Source organism: Pelecanus crispus, chromosome 2 (assembly GCF_030463565.1).
Source record: "Pelecanus crispus isolate bPelCri1 chromosome 2, bPelCri1.pri, whole genome shotgun sequence".
Lineage (NCBI taxonomy): Eukaryota > Metazoa > Chordata > Aves > Pelecaniformes > Pelecanidae > Pelecanus > Pelecanus crispus.
The window spans coordinates 138064670-138084708 of NC_134644.1; the positions used below are offsets into that span (position 1 = coordinate 138064670).

Genomic DNA, 20039 nt, shown 5'->3' on the forward strand with positions numbered 1-20039 from the left:
ATTCTGCCTGTGTGCTCTGTGAGCGGTGCAGACAGCCGGGATAATTTGGCAGGGGAAGAGATCCAACAGTGATGAGGATGGGGTTTTATGTAGGTATAACCAATATTCCTTTCAGTACAGTCATATTTCTAGTCTCTTTATGACTTGATTAGAAGCATACGATGGAGAAGTTGCTTCATGGCTAAAACAATTCCCCATACGCATTTCCTTCGTAACATTCAAAACCTTAACAATGAATAACTCTATATAAGTTAACTGGCAAGAAATACACATTTCGATGAAGTTCTATAAATTAAAACCTGTCAACTAGTTACTAGATTTAGGAATTTATTTTGCTCACAACTTGTGAAAATAACTTCTCTACAGTAAGAAAAAAAAGAGAAATCTCGTTACATTCAATTCAGTAGAAAGTTGCCATGAAATAAAGATGGGAAAAAAATAAGTTCATCCTAAACTAACATAAATTACTGACTGATCTGCATGTTTTTCTTAAAAATGTTGATTTTCACCAGTATTTTTTTTTGGTCTATAAACCCTCAGAATTAAAATCTTTTTCTGACTGAAATTTGGAAATCATTACAAGTATATTCTCCACTCCTAAACTTTTACATAGGGTAAAACTCTTTTGGGTAATAATTACCAATAGGGAATGCAGTCTCAGTTACCACCAAGTTGCACAGGAAACATTTCATGACAGTATTTATAACAAAAACCTACTCAAAATCGGCGCCTTCATTAGGAAATGTGCAATGACGGAAGAAAGGCAGAGAGTGAGCAGCCAGCCGTGAAGGATGGGGAACCGAGAAATAACACCACAAACATGCACACAACTGAAATACAATTCTCTCTGTTCTTTTTTGTGCTACTGGCACATTGTGAACTTGTTACTTAGCGAGTGCAAGCTTACGCTGCAGATCACAGGATAATGTAGAAATACCTGAGATGGCTTTAAACTACCTACTGAGGCTCTCACAGCCTAGCTAGGAAACACTGCACGTTAGTCCGTACTAAACTCCTGCTGCCACAGCTAACCTGCTCCTGGGAAGCCCAGCTGGTTTATTCAAAGGTAGCTAAGATGCCTCGAGGTTATCTCTCTACATACTCTTTTTGGATGACTGGCTGCAGATAAACACGGTATTGCTCTTTACTCCTTCCACATCACCTCCTAGTCTTATAGATCGCAATACATGGTGCCAGAGGAAAGAGTTTACTCCATTAAAAGGCAACACGTACCCACATGGAGGCTGGTGTTACTGGCAAAATGGTAGGAAATCACAGAATCAGAGGACTGGAAGAAATTTAAAGCCTCAAGGCAAAATCAGTGCATGCCATTCCCTACAGAAGTTCATACAGCCTCTTGTTAAAGACATCCAGCGTCAGAAAATCCACAGCTTCCCCAGGGAATTGGTTCAGCACTCTGCCATCCTTACTATTTGAGTTTTTTCCTCAGTGTCAATGCAAAATCTCCCTCACTGAAATTCAGGCCCTTCCTTCCTGACGTATTTTGAATCTGGAGAGCAAATTGTGTTCCCCTTGCTTTTTCTAACCTTTTCTGTATTTGAAAACATGTGCCTTTTTGGGTTTTAAGCTGAAGTTAATAAGCAATCTCAACTTGTTGAATTTTCTTCAGCATATAACCTGTTTTCTAGACCTCTCGTTACTCTTGTTGCTCCTGTGGACTGTCTTCAGTTGATCCACACTTTTGCTGAAGTGCTGTGTCCAGAACAGGACTTAAGATGAAGCCTTACAACTGCTGAGTAAAGCAGAAAATTTACTCTACACATAGTACACTCTGATGGCATATTTCAGAAAAGGCTGTGATTTTTTTTAATTACCTGACGTTACTGACTCTCACTCATCTTGATCCCTATGATCCCTAGACACAGCTCTGAAAAAGTCCTATCTAGCCACTTGTCCCCTCCTTTTTTAAAAAAACCTCTGTGACATTATTCTTGACTAATTATAATAAATAGCATTTGTTCATCCTGAATGTTCTCCTAAGATTTTTCCTCCATATCTGCTGGTTGCAGCTGAATTTGAATTCTGTCCTCCAGTGTATTTGCAGACATTCAGGTGTCACACGGAGCTTTACCAAACATACGCTCTATTCTTTCATTGGGTCATTTGGGTTAACTAAAACACTGAGCAGCTAGCTCTAGGTGCTGCACGACCTCCTGCAGCACCTCCATTTTGACAGTGAATCCTTAAATAACTACTTTGTGTGTAAGGATTTCCAAACAGCTTCCTACCCACTCAGCAGTTTCGTCTTGACCATGCATCTCTAATCTGCTTATGAGAATGCCGTGCGAAGGAGTGCCAAAGAGCTTTACTCAAACCAAGACACATGGCATACGCTACTGCTCTTATGCCAAAAAGCCCACTACCTTCTTTGCAGAAGGAAAACAGGCTTGTCCGACATTACCTGCTCTTGACAAATCCCCCTGCTAACTCGCTGCCTTCCAGGCACTTGCAAGCAGTTGGATGGACACAGCACACCAACAGAAAAGGTAGAGCAAGGAGGAATCAAATGTGATTATAGGAAGCCTAAATCATTGTGCGGAGAGGTGGCAAGCAGATTCAAAAAGGTGCTCTGAGAGACAGTCATGAGCGATGTTTATAGGAGCCGCATTTTGAGCACTGAGAGATCTGGTAGAAGAAGACTGCCTGAGCCAGTAGAGGAGACTGATGTAGAGTATCATAAATTATAGAAGCATGATTCAGTACTCTTTGGGGGAATTAAGACATATGGCCTTCATTAAAGAGATTTGAGACAACAGTGAAGGGAACTTTTACATGTTGCAGGGATTTTTTTGTTTGGTTTTGTGCAGCACTTTCCGTCTTTTTTTCTTCTTTTTTTAACATTCTGGCTACTGCAATTCTTTGTTTAAACACCAGATGTAAAAAAATAACCAAACCCAAAACAAAGCTAGAGAAGAACATATTGATCCAAATGTGTCAGAAAACTGCACTCCCCAAGATGCTTTTAATCCCTCTCAGGAAGTGGCAAAGAAAGGCCAAATACAACAGATGTATTATAACAACACAAATACATAACCTTCCTTTTTTTTGCTTAACATAATCAATACCAAATATTTTATTTTTCATGAGATGAGGGTTCTGAACTGCTGCAAAAGCTCCAAAATAGATTTAGAATTAACACTAAGCTATGATGTTAGCCTAAGTCTTTCCAGACTCACTCTTGAATGACACCATATGCGCAGAAACTAGCATTAAAATATTTACTTGGTTAGTTTTATGGGATTTTGCTTTTATTTATATTCTGTATTTATTTTGTTAATGGTCTAAATTGAACTTTATGTAAATAGAAGGCACACCCTAACCCCCCTGTAAAACAATTATTTGTCATGCATTAAAAAAAAATATGCCTGATAAAGTGCTAAGCATCAGAAGAAAGTTCTTGTGCACATATTTTCACTAAGCAATGCAATTACAACAATCTCTGTAGAACTGGGACACTAAGTGGCCAGAAAACATAAGAACATTTGTGCTTAGAAATATTGTTGCATTTGAAAAAGTACCTACTTTCAAAGTACTCATCACCATCATGTAGAGAAAGGTAGATTAAAGTGTTAACTGCCTACTAAAAGGCAGTAACACCTCAACAAGAAGTTTGGCTTACAAAAGTTTCTATGTCAAAGTCTAGCTTCCATGGATTGTAAAGGACTGGATAAGATCCTAAACTCTCTGGAGATCTCCTTCCACCACAGGCAATGCCCATGGCTTGCACTGAGACTCTGCATTCCAAACTTCGTACATGTACACATTTCCTTTACGACGACGTGTGACAGAGGCATCTGGCCCTTTTTCCTTACAACAGGATGTCTTTTGGTGGGGACACAACTTGAAACTGTATCTGCCTTATATAAACCCCAAGGTAGCTCGTTAGCTCCCTCTGTAGCATGGGCAAAACATTTGACCATAAAAGGTAAACAAAACCAAATCCCTGCTCCAAACTGGCCATAAACTAAAGGATTATAAAAAGAAGGAAAAAGTAAATCAAAAGTGGAATCAATATAGGCTTTTTTTTTTTTTTTTTCCCTTGGTAACTGCATTAAACAAACAATTGGCTAGAAATCCTATTGTATTTTCAGGCTAATCTACTACTAACTTCTGGAAACAGAACTCTAGTTGAAAGACATTCAGAAAATGGAATCCCCATTCTAGGGTTTTGATAGAATTTCAAGAAGGAACCAATGTCCTTCATGAATTTAATGGATTCTGGACATCAAGAAATAGGTTTTTGGAAGATGAGGGGCATGTGTAAGAAAATATTTTAGTATTGGAAGATACCGGTTTCCACATAAAGCAAGAAGACAGCAGAGTTGACAAAAGTGCGTGAGGAACACCTGAACAATTTCTGAGTTTTATGACAAAAAAGTACATGCTTAAGATGATTTCTGGAACAGCACTGGTGCATACTGTGGCATTGCAAAGTCCCTGACAGACAAATAGGCTGTCTATATTGTCTGCTGGCTAAAAAAGAGGAGAGTACACTTATGGAGACAGGGCTTTTACTCTGCGCTACGCCAAGTGCTTTCTCAGACAATAAGCCACTTCAAATTTCTGCATCTTAGTTTCTTCATCTGTAATATGAATATAATAATCCGCACCCAATTTTAGAGAAGAGTTTTGCAGCGCAAAACAATATGGCTAAACAAAATGTTTCCATAGCAAGGCAATACCTGACCCGGTTCAGTGCACGACGTTTCTCTGATGACCCCCTCCAATTTCACTCTCCTTCCCCCAAGCTGTTAGCCAGTCGTTGTCAGATTTGACCACCTGCTGACCACTACGCGGGCCGCTCCCAACCAGCAGCGTGTGCTGGCAGCAGCCAGAAGCACAACGAGGGGCTTTTTTGAGAGAGAGCACAAGCAGTGGGGCACAGGGAAGGAGGGTGTGGGATGAAGTCCCACCGTGGCAGCTCCACAGTAGCCGGCGGGCCAGCAGGGAAACACAGCCTTACTGCTGAGGGATGCCCTATAAACCAAGTCTGTAGCAAATCAGGACTCGTGTTTCCACTGCCTTCCCTTTTTAATAGTGGAGAACGATACGAGCACTTGTGGTGCTTGATAGCAACAGTCCTACTACTGTTGGTGCTGTAGGAAAAGCTCCGCTGAGTCTCCCCAGCAGGTCTCTTTCATCCTCTCCCCCACAGCTGCCTTAACTGGAATAGCAATCAGACTAATAGAGCTTGATAACCATCATCCCACCAAGGAAGAGAAAAAGGTACGGTGGCACTGGAAATATTCTCTGCCATTTGAGAAAGGCTTCCTGTCAGTTGCTGCTCTTTGCAGAAGTGTATGTTTAAACACACTACCTAGAAGACTGCTATTTTTAGTACAGTGGTGCACTTCAAAGCATTTCCTGCTCAGAAAGTCACACAAAAAGTAAAAGGAGAAAACGTAATGGCTCTGCTGCCTCCCAACACCCCGATGCCCCTTGCAGAGGCCATCCCACTGCTGCTCTGCTGCAGTTTCCAGAGAAACTGCACACTCCAGTGACTAATTACTTTTAAAAATACAACATTCCTCGGGGAGGAGAAGTTTTAAATAAACCTGCAAAATAGGTAACACAAGCACATGGCTAATTTTTACATACGGGAGGAAGAGGGGGGGGAAGGACGCAGGAGGATGGAAGAACTTAGCACAAGAATCTGTGTTCTAGTCTTGTACTAAATAGTTCCAGCTTTGATCTAAATTTAGGCAATGAGCACTTCCTGTGGGAGACCGTCTTCCAAAGCTGAAGAGTTTTTGATGCTACATATTTTCAGTGATTTTATAATTGGGGTAAAGTGGTTATTTGTTTAAAGGCCTGGCCTTCAGCTAGATAAACGCTTACATTATTTTCTATTCCTTACCATTTCCTCTCCTACTCCACATTGGACTTCTCCTGTTTATTCAGCTCCAGGTTTCGCTGCATTTTAAGTAGGTTTTAAAACTCTATTTACAACCAATGGGAGCAACAAAAGCCCTTCTGTCATTATCCAGCAGCTTTCCATCACAGCTGCAGGACTGGCTTCCCCTTACCTCGGTGCTGAGGAAGCCCCAGCACTTCAGCCCTTACCACTTTATCATGACTCCCGCACTGCTTCGTGGTTTTCTGAACAGCCCCAACTCCTGGACCTCCCTGTATCTCCGCTTCCCTCTCTCGTGGGAGACAACCTCCATCTTCAAATTTTAAGAAAAGGCAATACATCCATAGTCCACATACTCCAACCCCCTCAAATCCCTCCCCGACCTCAGAAACACGAAGCCTAAAAATAAAAAAAATGAATAGACTATTCACTTTACAAAGTTCATAATATTGAGGACCTGACTTTCAAATGCTTGAGGTTGGCAATGCTTGTAGACACTGAAGTCTCTTTCTTTAAAGTCAGTCTTATAGTTACATGTTTACATTTAGGGTGAGACGCAACTTGCCTATCTTTAGTCATGAAAAATTAAGGCAGCTACTTTAAACTAGCTGTCTAGGCTACCACTAGTCAATGGGAACATCACTAGAGAGCAGCTTACCTTCCCTATTTTAGACACACATTGGGATAAGATTAAAAAAAATCCTGGAGTATTTTTCTATTTTTCTATCAATGATAAAAGGAGCTCGTAGGACTACCTTGGACTGGACGGCTAACTTTTAGAGAGGACAAAACCTGCTCTTTGCGAATAGATTCACAAGCTAAGCTCTTTCTTGCCTACTCCACAGAAAGCATGAAAGAGGGAATTTTAATTCTTTTAGAAATTTAGTTCTTGGGGAGTAAACCATGTGAAGGCCATGATTTTGATCTACTTAGACAGACATAATCTTTTTGGTTATTACCAAATTCTATGTTCTTGTCCAGTGTCAAATACTGAGGACTGAAGGATCTCTGCCTTCAATCCAGTATTGGCTTCAATGTGCAGGATCTGAACTAGGAATTGAAATCTATTAGATATTTTTACAATAGTTTATTCTTGCCAGTTTAGCTGTGAATTTCTTGATATCTGTGTCTTGCAAGCCTAACAAAGCATAAGTTCTCACGAAGAATCTAAGCCCTCCCTCTACAGGCACTACAAAATAGTAGCTGTATTCAGAACTAAACTAACAACCAGGCTTGAGGATTAATCCCTGTAGAAATTAGTGTAATTTGGCTCCGTTTCCCCCTAAAGCATGGGAAGGATTGAAAAACCACAATTGCTTCTACATAATGTCAATGGCTGTTAAATTTGCTTGAAACACAAGAAGTGAAGTAACCTTAGGAGACGCTTGGGTAACTGAGATTTAACAATGTTGCATCCACACTGTAGTGGCATGCTTGGCCTCTATGTTTTCTGGTTATAACCACTGTTGAAAGAACTGTCTACTGGTTAGTGACTGACGAAAGGGCAAAGTAAAAAAAAAAAAATCAATGCTGTGACTTAGGGCTAAGCAAATGTTGCCTATCCCTCCTCAGCCTCAAAATACAATATAGAAAATACAGAAAATGATGTATTTATATACACACAGTAATAAAAACCCAATAGACTCACAAAAATAAACAAGCTCAAACCCAGTCCACACATTAAAAATACACAGTATTTTAAAAGTGAAGGATATGGCTGTGAATGAGAGTCATGAACATTTCCACAATGTATGATCTGATCATGATTTACAAACTAAGGCTTCATGCACAGGGCACTGCCTAGGGATTAATGACCAGCTGGGAGAGTTGATAGTGTAGGACAAAGCTAAGGATCATTAACTCCAGCTAGTTATAAACTCCCCAGAAAATGCCTTATACTAAAATTGATATTGTAATTACCCATTTTCTAAATAAAATAAACAGTAACATTGAAGTAGCAAATCGCTTTTGCTACATCCCTTTTTCTTGCAAAGCTCTGAAAACTGGAGCATTCTGGGTGATGTGAACCTGGTGCTTTTTGAAAGTGAATTCTGCATGAAGGCCAGTGAAATGACACTTTTTAGCATAGGTCCTAAAAACATATAGTCTATTAGTATGTTGGGCAGCAGGGCAACAAGCAATCATGCAAAGAAATTCTGAATGCAAAATTCAATGCCGATAACCTTGCACAGGGAGACATGATCTCTGCACTGAACAATTAATGATCCACGGGAACTTGGGGTGGAATATCAAAACTTTTTAAGTAAAAAAACCCCTAAACCAAACCCACCAACAAACCCCCCCCAATTGGCACAGAAACAAGGGAAGTCTATTTGCCTTGATTTGAATTTGCAGGTCAAGTATGGCACAAAGACCAGTAATACAAAGTTGGTATCAGTCCTTTCAAACAACTCCTGTCCTTGAGCATGAACCTGCTTTACATGGGAGAAGTGTAGTTGCTATGCTGGGCTAGGTCAAGAGCTCATCTAGCCCACAGCAGTTCAGCAACAGTCTATGGGAAAAGCTGTCAATAAGTTAGCATTAACCAACAGTTACAAGTATTTTCTCTTTGTCTGACTACCATCTGGGAAAGGTTCCCCAGCATTCAGTCCCTGTGTTATCCACTTCCTCCCAGGCAGAGTTTGTTCTTTTAGACAGTGATGAACACAACGTAGGAACACCGACTGGGAAATTGAGTGAAGAGACTGGATTTCAAAACACATGTAACAGTCTCTTGAAGTGTCAAGAAATTACTCTTAGAGGAAGTCTGGAAAAAATTAAGATGGCAGGAATGCAGGCCTAGAACATCTCATTCACACATAACGCAAAGATTTGCTTACCTGTTCGTTAGGCTCAAAGCTTATCTCTTCTTTTTCCGTCCTCATAGCTATTAACTTTGTGCTACCGGAAGGGTCTGTCTTACTGTCCAACCGCTCCAGTTTTGGGGGTATGTCTGGTAAACCAATATCTTTAGTATCATCTTTATCTAGCAAGTAGCGAAGTAGTGCATTATTATTCTTCTTAGGACTCGCTGGCTCCTGTTTAACAGTCACCTCCGAACCAGGAGCTGTGCTACTGGACTCCTGGTTCAGTTCTTTGCCTGTGGCCTCTGCTGTGAGCTTGGCCAAATCTACAGGAGAACTACTGTCCTGCAATAGTCTGTGCAAAATTTTATGCTTCTCCTTGAGCGAGGTTCCGTGTGCCGAACCAGACCCAGGCAACCCTCCCGTGGAGTCCTTGCTAACGTCTCCCATGGTACTGGACAAAGGCGAAGGCTCCATCTGATCTGATTTGGTGGTCAGCAATTGTAAGAGCTTTGTCTGGCTTTTTCCGTCGTGCAGTTTATTCTGTCCATCAGGTCTCTCGCCACTGACAACCGGTGGCATGTTGCTATCGCTGTTATCTTTCTGTTCTCCTGAATGGCAGCTGCTCTCTGCTTGTCCAGTTGTACCTTCTGATTGCTCCCCGTATAGTCCAAAGCAGTCTTTAGAGTCCAGGCTTCCCATCTTGCTTAGCTGGGGAGGATTCATATTCACAGGGGAATTTTGTAAATTTCCCATTTTTAGGTCAGGTGAAGCCAACGACGATCCTAGAGAAACGCCGTGGCCCTCGCTGAGGGCCTGAAGTGCGTTCAGGGAACTGTTGGTGTAGTTATGGCTATTTCCTGTGCTGCTGCAGACTCCCACGGGTGAATGCAAGCTTCCTGCAGGGGAGAACTGACTGGGTGGGATGCGAGGACTTCCTGCCACTCCAGGGCTCACACGATGCCTTGGGGAAAGCATAGAGTTTGGCTGCCCCGGGTTCATGCCGGGGCTGCTTTGTGAGGGGCTATTCATTTTTAGTGCATAGTTACTACCCTGAGGAGTGGATGCTTGTATGCTTGACACATGGTTCATTCCCCCTGAACCACCAAACCTGCCTGCTGGCATGCCCATTTGTTCCTTTGGGCCATTTATGGCAAAATTTATATTGCTACTGATGGTCATATCCTGACCTGGGTTCCCACTGCACATGGCCTGATGGGCAGGGCTGCTGGAGCTAATCGGGTTCAGTATCTTCCCCATTCCTTGTCCAGTCAAATCCTGATTCATTCCACAGACGTTCTGCTCTCTATGTGGCAAGGGGAAGAAAAACAACCCATTAGCTAAAATGACAGTGGCCAACTTGCAATTACATTACAGAAAAAGAAGCAAAACCCCAAACCTCGCTTTAAAATAACACAACAAACCTACAATTAAAAACAAATTGACAATTTGACAAAAGTGATATGCAACTCCCAACATGGCTGCACATTAACAGTATGGTTTTTCAGTACCTCATTAACAAATCAGTGGAAGGGAGGAAAAACAAAATTATACTTCATTTAAATGACAGTCATTAGAAATGCAGATAGGTTATCATTTCAGACTCTTTCCCTTTAATGTATAGCTCTTCCCTACAATTCCGCAACAGCTAACTTCTAGAACCAAGAGAAATCTTATCTGAAACATATGACCCAAACAAATACATGTTTCACAAGACAGCTGTGGACAGCTGTTTGTTGGAGTTTTGAATTTCTATGAGTTAGCCCCACCACAAGCCTGGAGTGGGCTATTTGCCCACCAAGTTCATAGTGAAAGTTAAGTTGAAAAAGTTGCATTTCTACACTGCCAGAGTACTTCAATACCGCTCCAAAAAAGCATGTGAGCCAAGAGAACTACTGGATACTGCTTCAGAATAGGAACAGTCTGTTAGCAATTCAGTCCTGCATAGGCATTTAGGAAAAGAGGAGAAGGCAGGAAAAACCCCACACACATAGGAGCTGAAACCCGTATTTTAGAGATGTAGGCTATAAGACAGAGGAAACAGAAGAGACACACGCACAGAGAAAAAGCTCTTGTGAGAGCACCTGGAGATCACTTCTCTTTTCCTCAGTAGATTTTAATTAGTTTATGGGAGAATGCAATATACTTTTTACTTCTGGGCTGAAACTTAAATCAGAAAAATCAGACATATTCCCAAATGCTAAAAGCTATAAAAGAGACAGAGTCAAGTAGATTAGAAAGAAAAAAATTAGGTTCTGAGAAAAATCAAATCAACTCTGGACTTTCAAAAACAAATATTAATGGAACATTCCTAGTATGTCTTTTCGATGAGATGAAAACCATTCCCGCTTGCACAGGGTAAGTGCAGATAAACCTTCACATTTTGCTAAAGCATGAGAAGTGAAAGAACTGAAGCACACAGAATAATGAAGCTTGTTACTCTGTATTTGTTACCTTAGGTGTAAAGGCAAAGGTGAATGACATTAACTATAAAAAGAGAGGTGGATTTTTAAAACCTTATTACAAATACAATAGTACCAGTGCTCTACTAAAAAAAAAAAAGCAAGAATATTTGCAAGTACCGTTTTTAACTTAATGTGCTTTTTTAAATTTAAAATTTAGCACTTTGTGAAATACCAAGTAATCCAAAGAAAACAAATTTCAGACAGCTTTTGGTCAGGTCAGTTTCCAAATCTACAATCTCTGTAAAATGGTTTCAGTTTTAATTATGTTTAGAGGTGTTTTCCTACTCTCAAAAAAGTGAGACTGTGGATACAGGGCAACAGCATTGTAGTTATAATAAAACCTGAAACAAAATCTGAGACAAGTATACCAGGACATGCAATGACTTAATTCAAATTTTACGCTGCATTTCTGAGGTCAGCGATTACTTATCCTTGCCTTCAACATATTACTGCCTGTGCCTTTTTTCTTAAAAACTAATAGTGGTGGCATTTCTCAGGATTGGGCATACCAAAGACACTACTCCAAGCACCAGAAAAGACAAGGAATGAAGAGAGACAGGGAATTAAAATATGCAGTTTGTCTAAAATGCAGTCCTAATAATCATAACACATTCCTTAAAGAAGACCCAGGCCCAGCATATGACTGACTGTGAACTACAGGAATTTAATCTTCAAAGTTTTCTACATTTAATTACATTTGGTAACTTTTTTGTGTCTACTGTGCAAAATACAGGAAATTAAAATACTAAAATTAAGAACATGAGATATAAGGAAATTTTTTATGTTTAATGGAAGATCTTGATGTGAAAATCCACCATGCCATTTCTAAGTCCTGAAATAATCTTACAGTCTTTTCCTGCTGTAAGCACTGAATTCAAAAACTTACTTTGTTTTCATGCTATCAGTGCTGGGTCAACTGAACGTCTATCAGCCTTAAACAATCTATTTGCTTTGGCAACTTTTTACTTTCCCTGTCTCTCTGCAGAGTGTGGGTGTAATAAACCAGTGAGGATTACCTGTGAAGCATATGCAAGGAGATTACAAGCTGAGGTTCACTAGTCGTTTGAGAACGGATGAGCTTGCTCTTCGTTTGGGCAGAAACGATAGTGCCATCAGACAAGGAAAACCGATAAACAGGACTAAACGCTAGTCCCTGCCTCAGCACTGCAAGCAAGCAAAATAACAGAATTAGATTAATGAGAAACTATAGTACAGGTAGCTTAGTTCCTCAATATCTGATGTTCTAAATCCATCAGGACTGATACCACAGGTACTGTATTAATTTAAACAACAAACAAACAAACAGAAAACAAAGAAAAATTCTGAAAATACATAGATGGGATGCATATAAAATAAAGGATCCCACATACTGTAGGGTGATCAAAAGAAAACCTGTAACGAGTGACAGCAATAACAGGACAGATACTATGCAATACAATATTTCAGGAGTGGACGAAGAAGTCCTCGATGTCCATTTCACTTTTCATCAAATACGTGTCTAACTCCTTTTTTTCCTCATATATTTTTTCATCTGTATCATCTACACCACGATGATTAATATAAATGCCTTTAGTTTCTAGATCATCTCTTTCCATTAGCCTGTATCTTTTCCTCCTTATTGCCTGCTTAAATTATCTTGTAACAGTTATTCTCACTGCTTACTTGATTTAAAAAGTACATAAATCTCTTACATGAGAACAATTAGAAGAACTGGAACAAGAAATTATTACTTTTTAAAGAACAAATACAAAAATATACAGCTCAAACAAATTACAAATACAATTACCTAAACCAACACTGGGGCTATGCTAGTCTTCCCCAGTGTTAGATATGGCTGCACTTCAGGTTTGGGGTTTACTTCAGTGCACATATTCTGTAGCCCTTAAGTTTTCAGTGTAAATCTGAACTTCAACAAATTCAGTTCTCTAACTTCTGTAGACCCCTGTGACATTTCTTTAATTAAAAATGAAAATCATGTTATGGAAAAACAAATCTCCAAACATTTATTCTACTGTTCACTCTTTGCCATCAATGAAACAAGTCCGATCATTTTCAATTCCTAGTCCAAAAGCTATTACACTAGGATTGCAGATATGGCAGGAGGAAAAGGCTTAACTTCAGAATTTTCATGTAATTGTTTAGGGAAAAAAGAGGAATGAAGCACTACAAATACACTTAATTTCCCATTTTTTCATACATACACATTTTCCGTGGTTTTGGTTCTGTTTCTTTTTTTTTTTAATTAATAGTATAATCTGATCTTCATTTCACTGCTTGCCTTTTAATATTTCCTGTTGTAATGAAATGACACGGTTTTCCAAGTGTGGCTTTATTAAATAGTCTCCTCTACAGAGCTACCAGATTTTCAGCCTTGCAGGACTGGTTATGATTACTTTCTTTCCCTGTCCCCTGCACTGTTATATATTGTTCTGCAAGGCTTTAAAGTATTATTTAGGCAGTGAGAAAACAGGAAGCACAATTTAAACAACCAGAAGGGTTTTTTCAGAGTAAAAATGTAAAGAAAAACAAAAACCTACAACTGTGAAACAATACAAAGCAAAATTTCACTGTTAGGTATGTCATTGTTTCAGTTTAACCTTTGGGCACCAGAAGGTCCAAAGCTCTTAACTTTAGCATATACCACATCAGGAAATTCCAGTACTCAATGCCAACAGGATACAAGTGAAATCTCTACTTAAATCATTTTCCAAACTAATTCTTTAAGCAAACAAGAATGTTTCCGTATTCCTCTTGAGGAAATGCTATTTTTCTGACTGTGGCCAATAAAAGCTTACCATATATTTTGCACTTTACACTGAGAGCTAATTTAAAAGCTTTGTGTTCTTTATTGTTTACCAAGCTAATGCTGAATTTTTTTTTTGCACCGTAACACTGAATTACATGTAGGAGACTGCTGCTTCCTTTGCTTCTATTCTCAAACCATAATGACTTAAAAAATGCAAGGCGTTCTTCAGTCAAGTGCAAAGATACTACTGCCCAAGATATGCCTTGTTTTTCTTCTCCATGCTGCAGGGCAGGGGAAGGAAACGTTTCAGCCGTTATTCCTCTCTAGTGCTGGATCCTTTGCAGCAAAGCAATTCCAGAGGTTTTTCCCCCTCCTCTTATCACTCACTCTCTTCACTTCCACAAGAAGTAAAGAGCCCCTCTCATTTAGACTAATTCTACAGTTTATATGATGATCCTAAGCCTCTCCTGCAGAATGATACAGTGTATACTCCAAAACACGTATATTTTTATCACTTCACAGATAGCTTAGAGAGGACCCACTCAAACCTCAGCACTGGATATAGGAGTTGCTAATTTGGTCAGGAATTATTTGAAGAGGACTGAAGTAACAAGTGGCTGGATGCCATAACAGAAGCTCCTAAACCACCTTTGGCACAGACAGGTCCTTTACCTGACAGTGTTCCCTAAACCCTTGCTGTAACTTTAATTGCATACCACCTTCTTCAGGTCCTTCTGAAATCACAGCATAAGGCTGTGAACTTTTAGCACTCCTACTGTATATACCCCAAAAGCCGTTATCTAAAATATCACAGTATTTCTGTGCACCCACATTCCCAGAACATATTAAAGAATATTTAACTAATGCCACACGACTTTTCTTTTTTTGTGTGTATTTGGTGGAAAAATTTGAGATTCTAGTTACAATTTAGTTTCCAAGACAGCATGCCAGTTGTTTAATGACCATGGCAACTATTTGTTACAGGCCAGCTCTAAATCCTGTTCTACAAACATGAACCCAAAGAATGATGCTCCTGCACTGGAAATGTTCCAGTTATTCTCCATTGGTTTTGAAAGGACCTTCCTGTGAACTGTAAAGGTTGGGGTTTTTTTAGTAATTTGGATCTGTGTCACTAGAATTAGCAGCATCTTTATGTAAAGAAAAATCCCCACCCAGTCACTACCATGGAAGCCTCATGGCGAACCTTTCACAGTGCAGTACTCTCCTACATCTTACGTACCATAATCCTGACTGAGTAGATGCGCTTGTGGTGCATCCTATAACACTTATCAGCTAGATACAGTACAACAATGTAGGTTTCCAGACAGCACAAGTGCTGCATCTTTGATAATTCACACTTAGTGTTTCTCACAGGAAACGTGAAAGTAAAAGTCCATTTTTGTAAGGAAAAGGAATACAGGCCAATGAACTGCAACGTGTGAGCTGAGGTTCTGAAGAATAATGGGTAGTGAGTGTTTTGGTGGGCAACACGCAAGGGTCTTTCCTTCTAAAATAACTGTGACAATTTGAAGATTTAAAGCACCCTCCAATATGGCACAGTTATAACAAGCAGGCTAAAAGAAACAGGGAGAAAGGTACAAAACCTCTCTAGAGAGAGCCATCAGCATGTTAGGCAAACCAGCTTGAAAAAGGCTACTGTCAGTAGCCTTTGATTGTTCCATGTAAACATAACAAAGAGAAAACAACCAAGAGATACAAATGACAAACAGTTTAAATATAGAAAGTGCTAAAAATATGAAACCTAACCTTCCTGGTGATGCCTCTTGGCAAAAGATATTTCTCCCTCGTGCTGCGAATGGAACCTCTGAATGCATCTTCTCACCAAATCCTCCCAGCCAGGTTTCATAGCTGCTCGCATGGTACTTGTGTCCAGTGAAGTTATTTTACCTGATATTAGATAAAACATTTGTTACAGCAATTTCCCCTTTGAGGAAAGAAAAAAAAAAAAAAAAAAAAAAAAAAAAAAATCCTATTTCACAATACCTTGTAGATCCTGGCGAGTAGTAAAGCTCTCTGATGAAGGAAGAAGTGGTCTTTCCTTCATTGGAGCTCTTCTTGCAACACAAATCAAGCAAGACTGCAAATCTTAAAGAAAAATGTTACTTCAGTAATTTGTACAGAAGAGGAAGATTTTGCTTCCACAAACAATTCAGAAGTATTTTTAAAAAGTTCTTTAAATCTTTTTGGACGAAAAGAATAGATTTTGTACTAATAAAAGGCTAGACATAACTCAGCGGTTTTACATCTTCATTATTTTCGTACAACATTAAACAACACAGGAGAGGTAGGTTTGTTTTCTTTTCTGGAATAAAAATTATCAAGGACTCTACCACAGTCCATAATTATTGGCATGTGTTTATGCATATACCTGTAGCAGCTGAACCACTCAGGAGGTAAGTAATAAAAAAGGATATTCTGCACGCACGGAGAGCACATTTCTTCAACACTCACCATTTTGTACCTTCTAAGCCACATTTCTTAAACATGCCCCAAATGCTTGCTGTCCCTGAGAAAGCAGCTTCATAATAAGCCATTTTTACTTATCTGAATACTTAAAATTTACCTGCTGAAGTAGTAAATGGGAAAGGAAATGGTGAACCACAATTGCCTTCAAATTCTAAGAACTCAAAAAATCGAAACTTTCTTCCCAGTCAGCTACATTCTTCTTAAATTGCAGTGATATAAAACTAGGATATCTCTTTAATGTAAACAGAGTTAATCTCAATTTCAATTATATTGGTTTAACAAATAGGTGCATGCGAGTGTATACACTCACAATCCAAGACACAAGTACACTTTTACAGTTAAATGAAAAAGGAAAAAACTTACAATTTTTCAGGATTCAGAAAGAAGTCACTTAATCAACTTTACCTCACTTTACCAGCTGCACCGAAACTGCTGTCCCACAACAGCATGGAAAGAGAAAATACTAACACGAAGTGAAAGCAGTAATTACCTTCACCGTCCTCCTTGAAGGAATTTGGTTGAGAAACAGCAAAGCACTGCATAGTTTCATACTTCTGATGTGCTTCCTGGTTATCATGGCCTTCTTCAGAATCAGCAAGAGGTTTCACTAGCATCCGACAATTAAAGGTATGGCTATTACGCCTAGGAGTGTCACCAGACCAAGATCCCCCGTTCACTGAGCAAAGAAAAGATCATATAGTGAGATAAATCTGGTAGCAGTCCTTTCTGCTGCTTATCCACAGGAAATTAATCAAGGTGCTTTGCAAACTGGTCGGGAAACAAGCTTGTTGAACAACAACAATCTATTTTTAATATTAGAGCCCAAACCAGCACATAACAAGGTAATTTATAAAATTCTCATATTTTAAGAGCACTGCTAATTTGTTCAGCTATCATGTTTTTTTCAAGTGACTCATAACAACGTAGTAGAAAAGCAGGACAAAAGTCTAAATATTGGTGCATGTGAAAGTTATACAGCACAGTGAAAAGCCTACTGGGTAGATCAAGTTAATTTATATGCCTGGAAGAAATAAGGCAGTACATAGGATCTGTCCATTGAATTTATAAGTGATTAATACAAAAGAGACAGCAGCATTGTATAAAAATCTGTGTCCAGATTAGAAATAGGAAGAAAAGAAACCAATAGGTATTTATAAAAACAGGAAGCAACAATACAATCAGGAATATATTGAAACACATAGTCTCAGCTACAACGGGAAAGACTGAAGGGATGAGAATGACCTGGATGCAGTGATGGATAAAACTAAAGCCTAACACAGTGCTTAAGACAAGTAAAAAAGGAAACAAAATCCTGAGATGCACAAATATAGGTACTGGACATCAGTCAGAGCAAATTAATGTAACACCGCATAAGGAAATAGCAGGGTCATATTTAAAATACTCTTCACTTGCCCTCTTCAGTCATAAAATGCAATAAAGGCAGTAATTTATAGGGTTTAGCCATTAAAAGTGTTACACTTTTGATTCTTCAGGGGTTTATAAATAAAGTCATAAAATGCTAAAGTGAATTGCATAATAGTTTTTAAACTGCTGTGAGTAAATGAGGTGCCTAGTATTGACTTTCTTTTCACCTCCTCCAAAAAACAGTGACATTAAAACCAATATTAATATAAATGCAAAAAATGGCTGCAACTAACAAAAACAGTTTTTGAAAGATAAGGGCAAATATTGGTGAGACTAAAAACGTTGAAATAAAAATTCTAGCATAAGGAGCTTTCTGGTTTTTCTTTATGGCCCCTTTCTTGGGCCACTCTTAGAATAACCAGCCTAGACAGGGAACTAACAGACAGTTCATATAGCTAATGCTGTCTTTTAGTGACTTACTCTGGAGATCCATTAAAAATATCAGTTAACAAGAGTTACTAAGAGTAATTTTAACAAAGGAGAATCTGAAGAGAATAGAGGATGCTTTTGAGAATAATATTAATCATTCATACAGCCTATATATACATTAAAAATAAATAGAGTGTATATGATGAAACTGTAAGTAGTTGAAGGACATTAACTTAAGTTATTGAAACACTGATTTATGAAACCAAAGTTAAATAAGTAATGGTATGATATGAGGAAAAGGTATATACCTAAAGATTTTGGCAGCAGGATTTTGACAAATTCATTGTGGTCCCCTACATGCAGGATGCTATATATGCTTGTGTTCATCAGCTCTTCTTGGTTGTACCTCAAGTACTGTGTCACATTCTCAGAAACAAACACAACATTACCTTCTGGGTTCACTACAAAGAAGAACCCATCTAGGGCCTAAAGGGGGAAAAAAAAGCAGAGAGAGAAAGAGAGAGAGAAAGAGAGAGAAACACAATACCAAAAAATCAGATTAACAACAAGATATCCTGAAAAAAAGTATTTCCTTCAGAAGACATAGCTCAATCTTTCTGCATCCATCCCAGTTCTTATATTCTTGTCTGTAATAGCAAAGGACACATTTCAGATAGAGCATCTAATCTTACGCCAAACCAGTATAAAAGCACAGAAAGGTGCACCCCTTGCAAAATAATGAAACCCACACATGAAAGCAAACCACCACCATCCCACCCCCGACAAACAAACAAACAAACAAACATACATAATGGAAGAGGTTGCTACCTATCTGCCTGCCTATGAAGTTGGAAACCTGGACCAGAACCTGGCTCTGCTAAATCCAGAGCCTGTTCACTCCTCTATGCAGCACAGGGAGACTGATCCCAGGAAAACATCGTACGATGTGCTGACATAAGGCAAGGAAAACACTGGCAGAAAGAGAAAGGCTCTGTCCACATCCCCAGCAAGGCATCTTCATAGAAGTGAGGCCCCATGCAGCCAGGAACGTGAGGGGTTAAAAGCAGAGAAGGGCAAAGGGAGCTGAGAGCAGGCAGTGAGCATCCACGATGGTGCAGCTTTAGTCCCTACTCCCAAGACTGCTTTCATTTTTTTTATTTGACACCAGTTTAATTCGGTCCACACATGATCCAGGGAACAGGAACCAGACTTTCACCTCTTCAACTCAGCTCCATGGTTTTCCAAAGGACTTAAAGTTTCTGCGAGCAAGTGTCTAAACTAGTAATTTCTGCTGATTGGTTTCCCCCCTTATCTCTCCTGATGGTGACAACCTAGCTGAAGCATTCTTTCCAAGATAGCTGCCGTATGTTATCTGAAGCCTAAGCCAAACACTACATCACTTCTACCTGATGAGGATAATGTAAAAATTTGAATATTAACAAGAACTTCTCCTGCAAACTTTCTTTTCCTCGAGATGCAAGCATGATTGTGGATGGTAGAAATATTTCAGAATGCATCCCTCTAACTTTATGTCATATGAGCAGGTAAAGAGCGATACTTTGAAACTTAAAGCACCAAAGCTTTTGGTCTAAGTATTCAATTAACAATTAACCCATACAGACTTCTGCAGCTTTGCCTGATTCATTCAACTCTCTAAGGACTGGTGGGTAATCACTAGAAGAGTTGTTGGACTGGTGGGTAATCACTAGAAGAGTTGTTAGTTATTGCATCTTCAGGGACAGAAACAAGTCAGAAAAACAGGCAACCCATGATTCATTATGGGTTAATTAAAAGCAAGTAGATCCATGCTAAACCTGAACTCAACTCACTGCAAAACAGTCTAACAAGGAGGAGCTGCCATAGCAAGT

General features: G+C 39.3%; 1 protein-coding gene across 1 annotated transcript in view; it reads right to left on the reverse strand.

The window, feature by feature from the left end:
* NCOA2 (nuclear receptor coactivator 2) overlaps positions 1–20039 on the reverse strand; it is a 123463-nt gene that overhangs the window by 29614 nt on the left and 73810 nt on the right. The window contains exons 5-10 of the mRNA XM_075704548.1: positions 18480–18657; positions 16868–17053; positions 15895–15996; positions 15658–15798; positions 12161–12308; positions 8716–9985 (exon numbers count right to left, since the gene is read on the reverse strand). Of these exons, the coding sequence (XP_075560663.1) occupies positions 8716–9985; positions 12161–12308; positions 15658–15798; positions 15895–15996; positions 16868–17053; positions 18480–18657 (2025 nt within the window). The remainder of the gene's footprint in view (positions 1–8715; positions 9986–12160; positions 12309–15657; positions 15799–15894; positions 15997–16867; positions 17054–18479; positions 18658–20039) is intronic.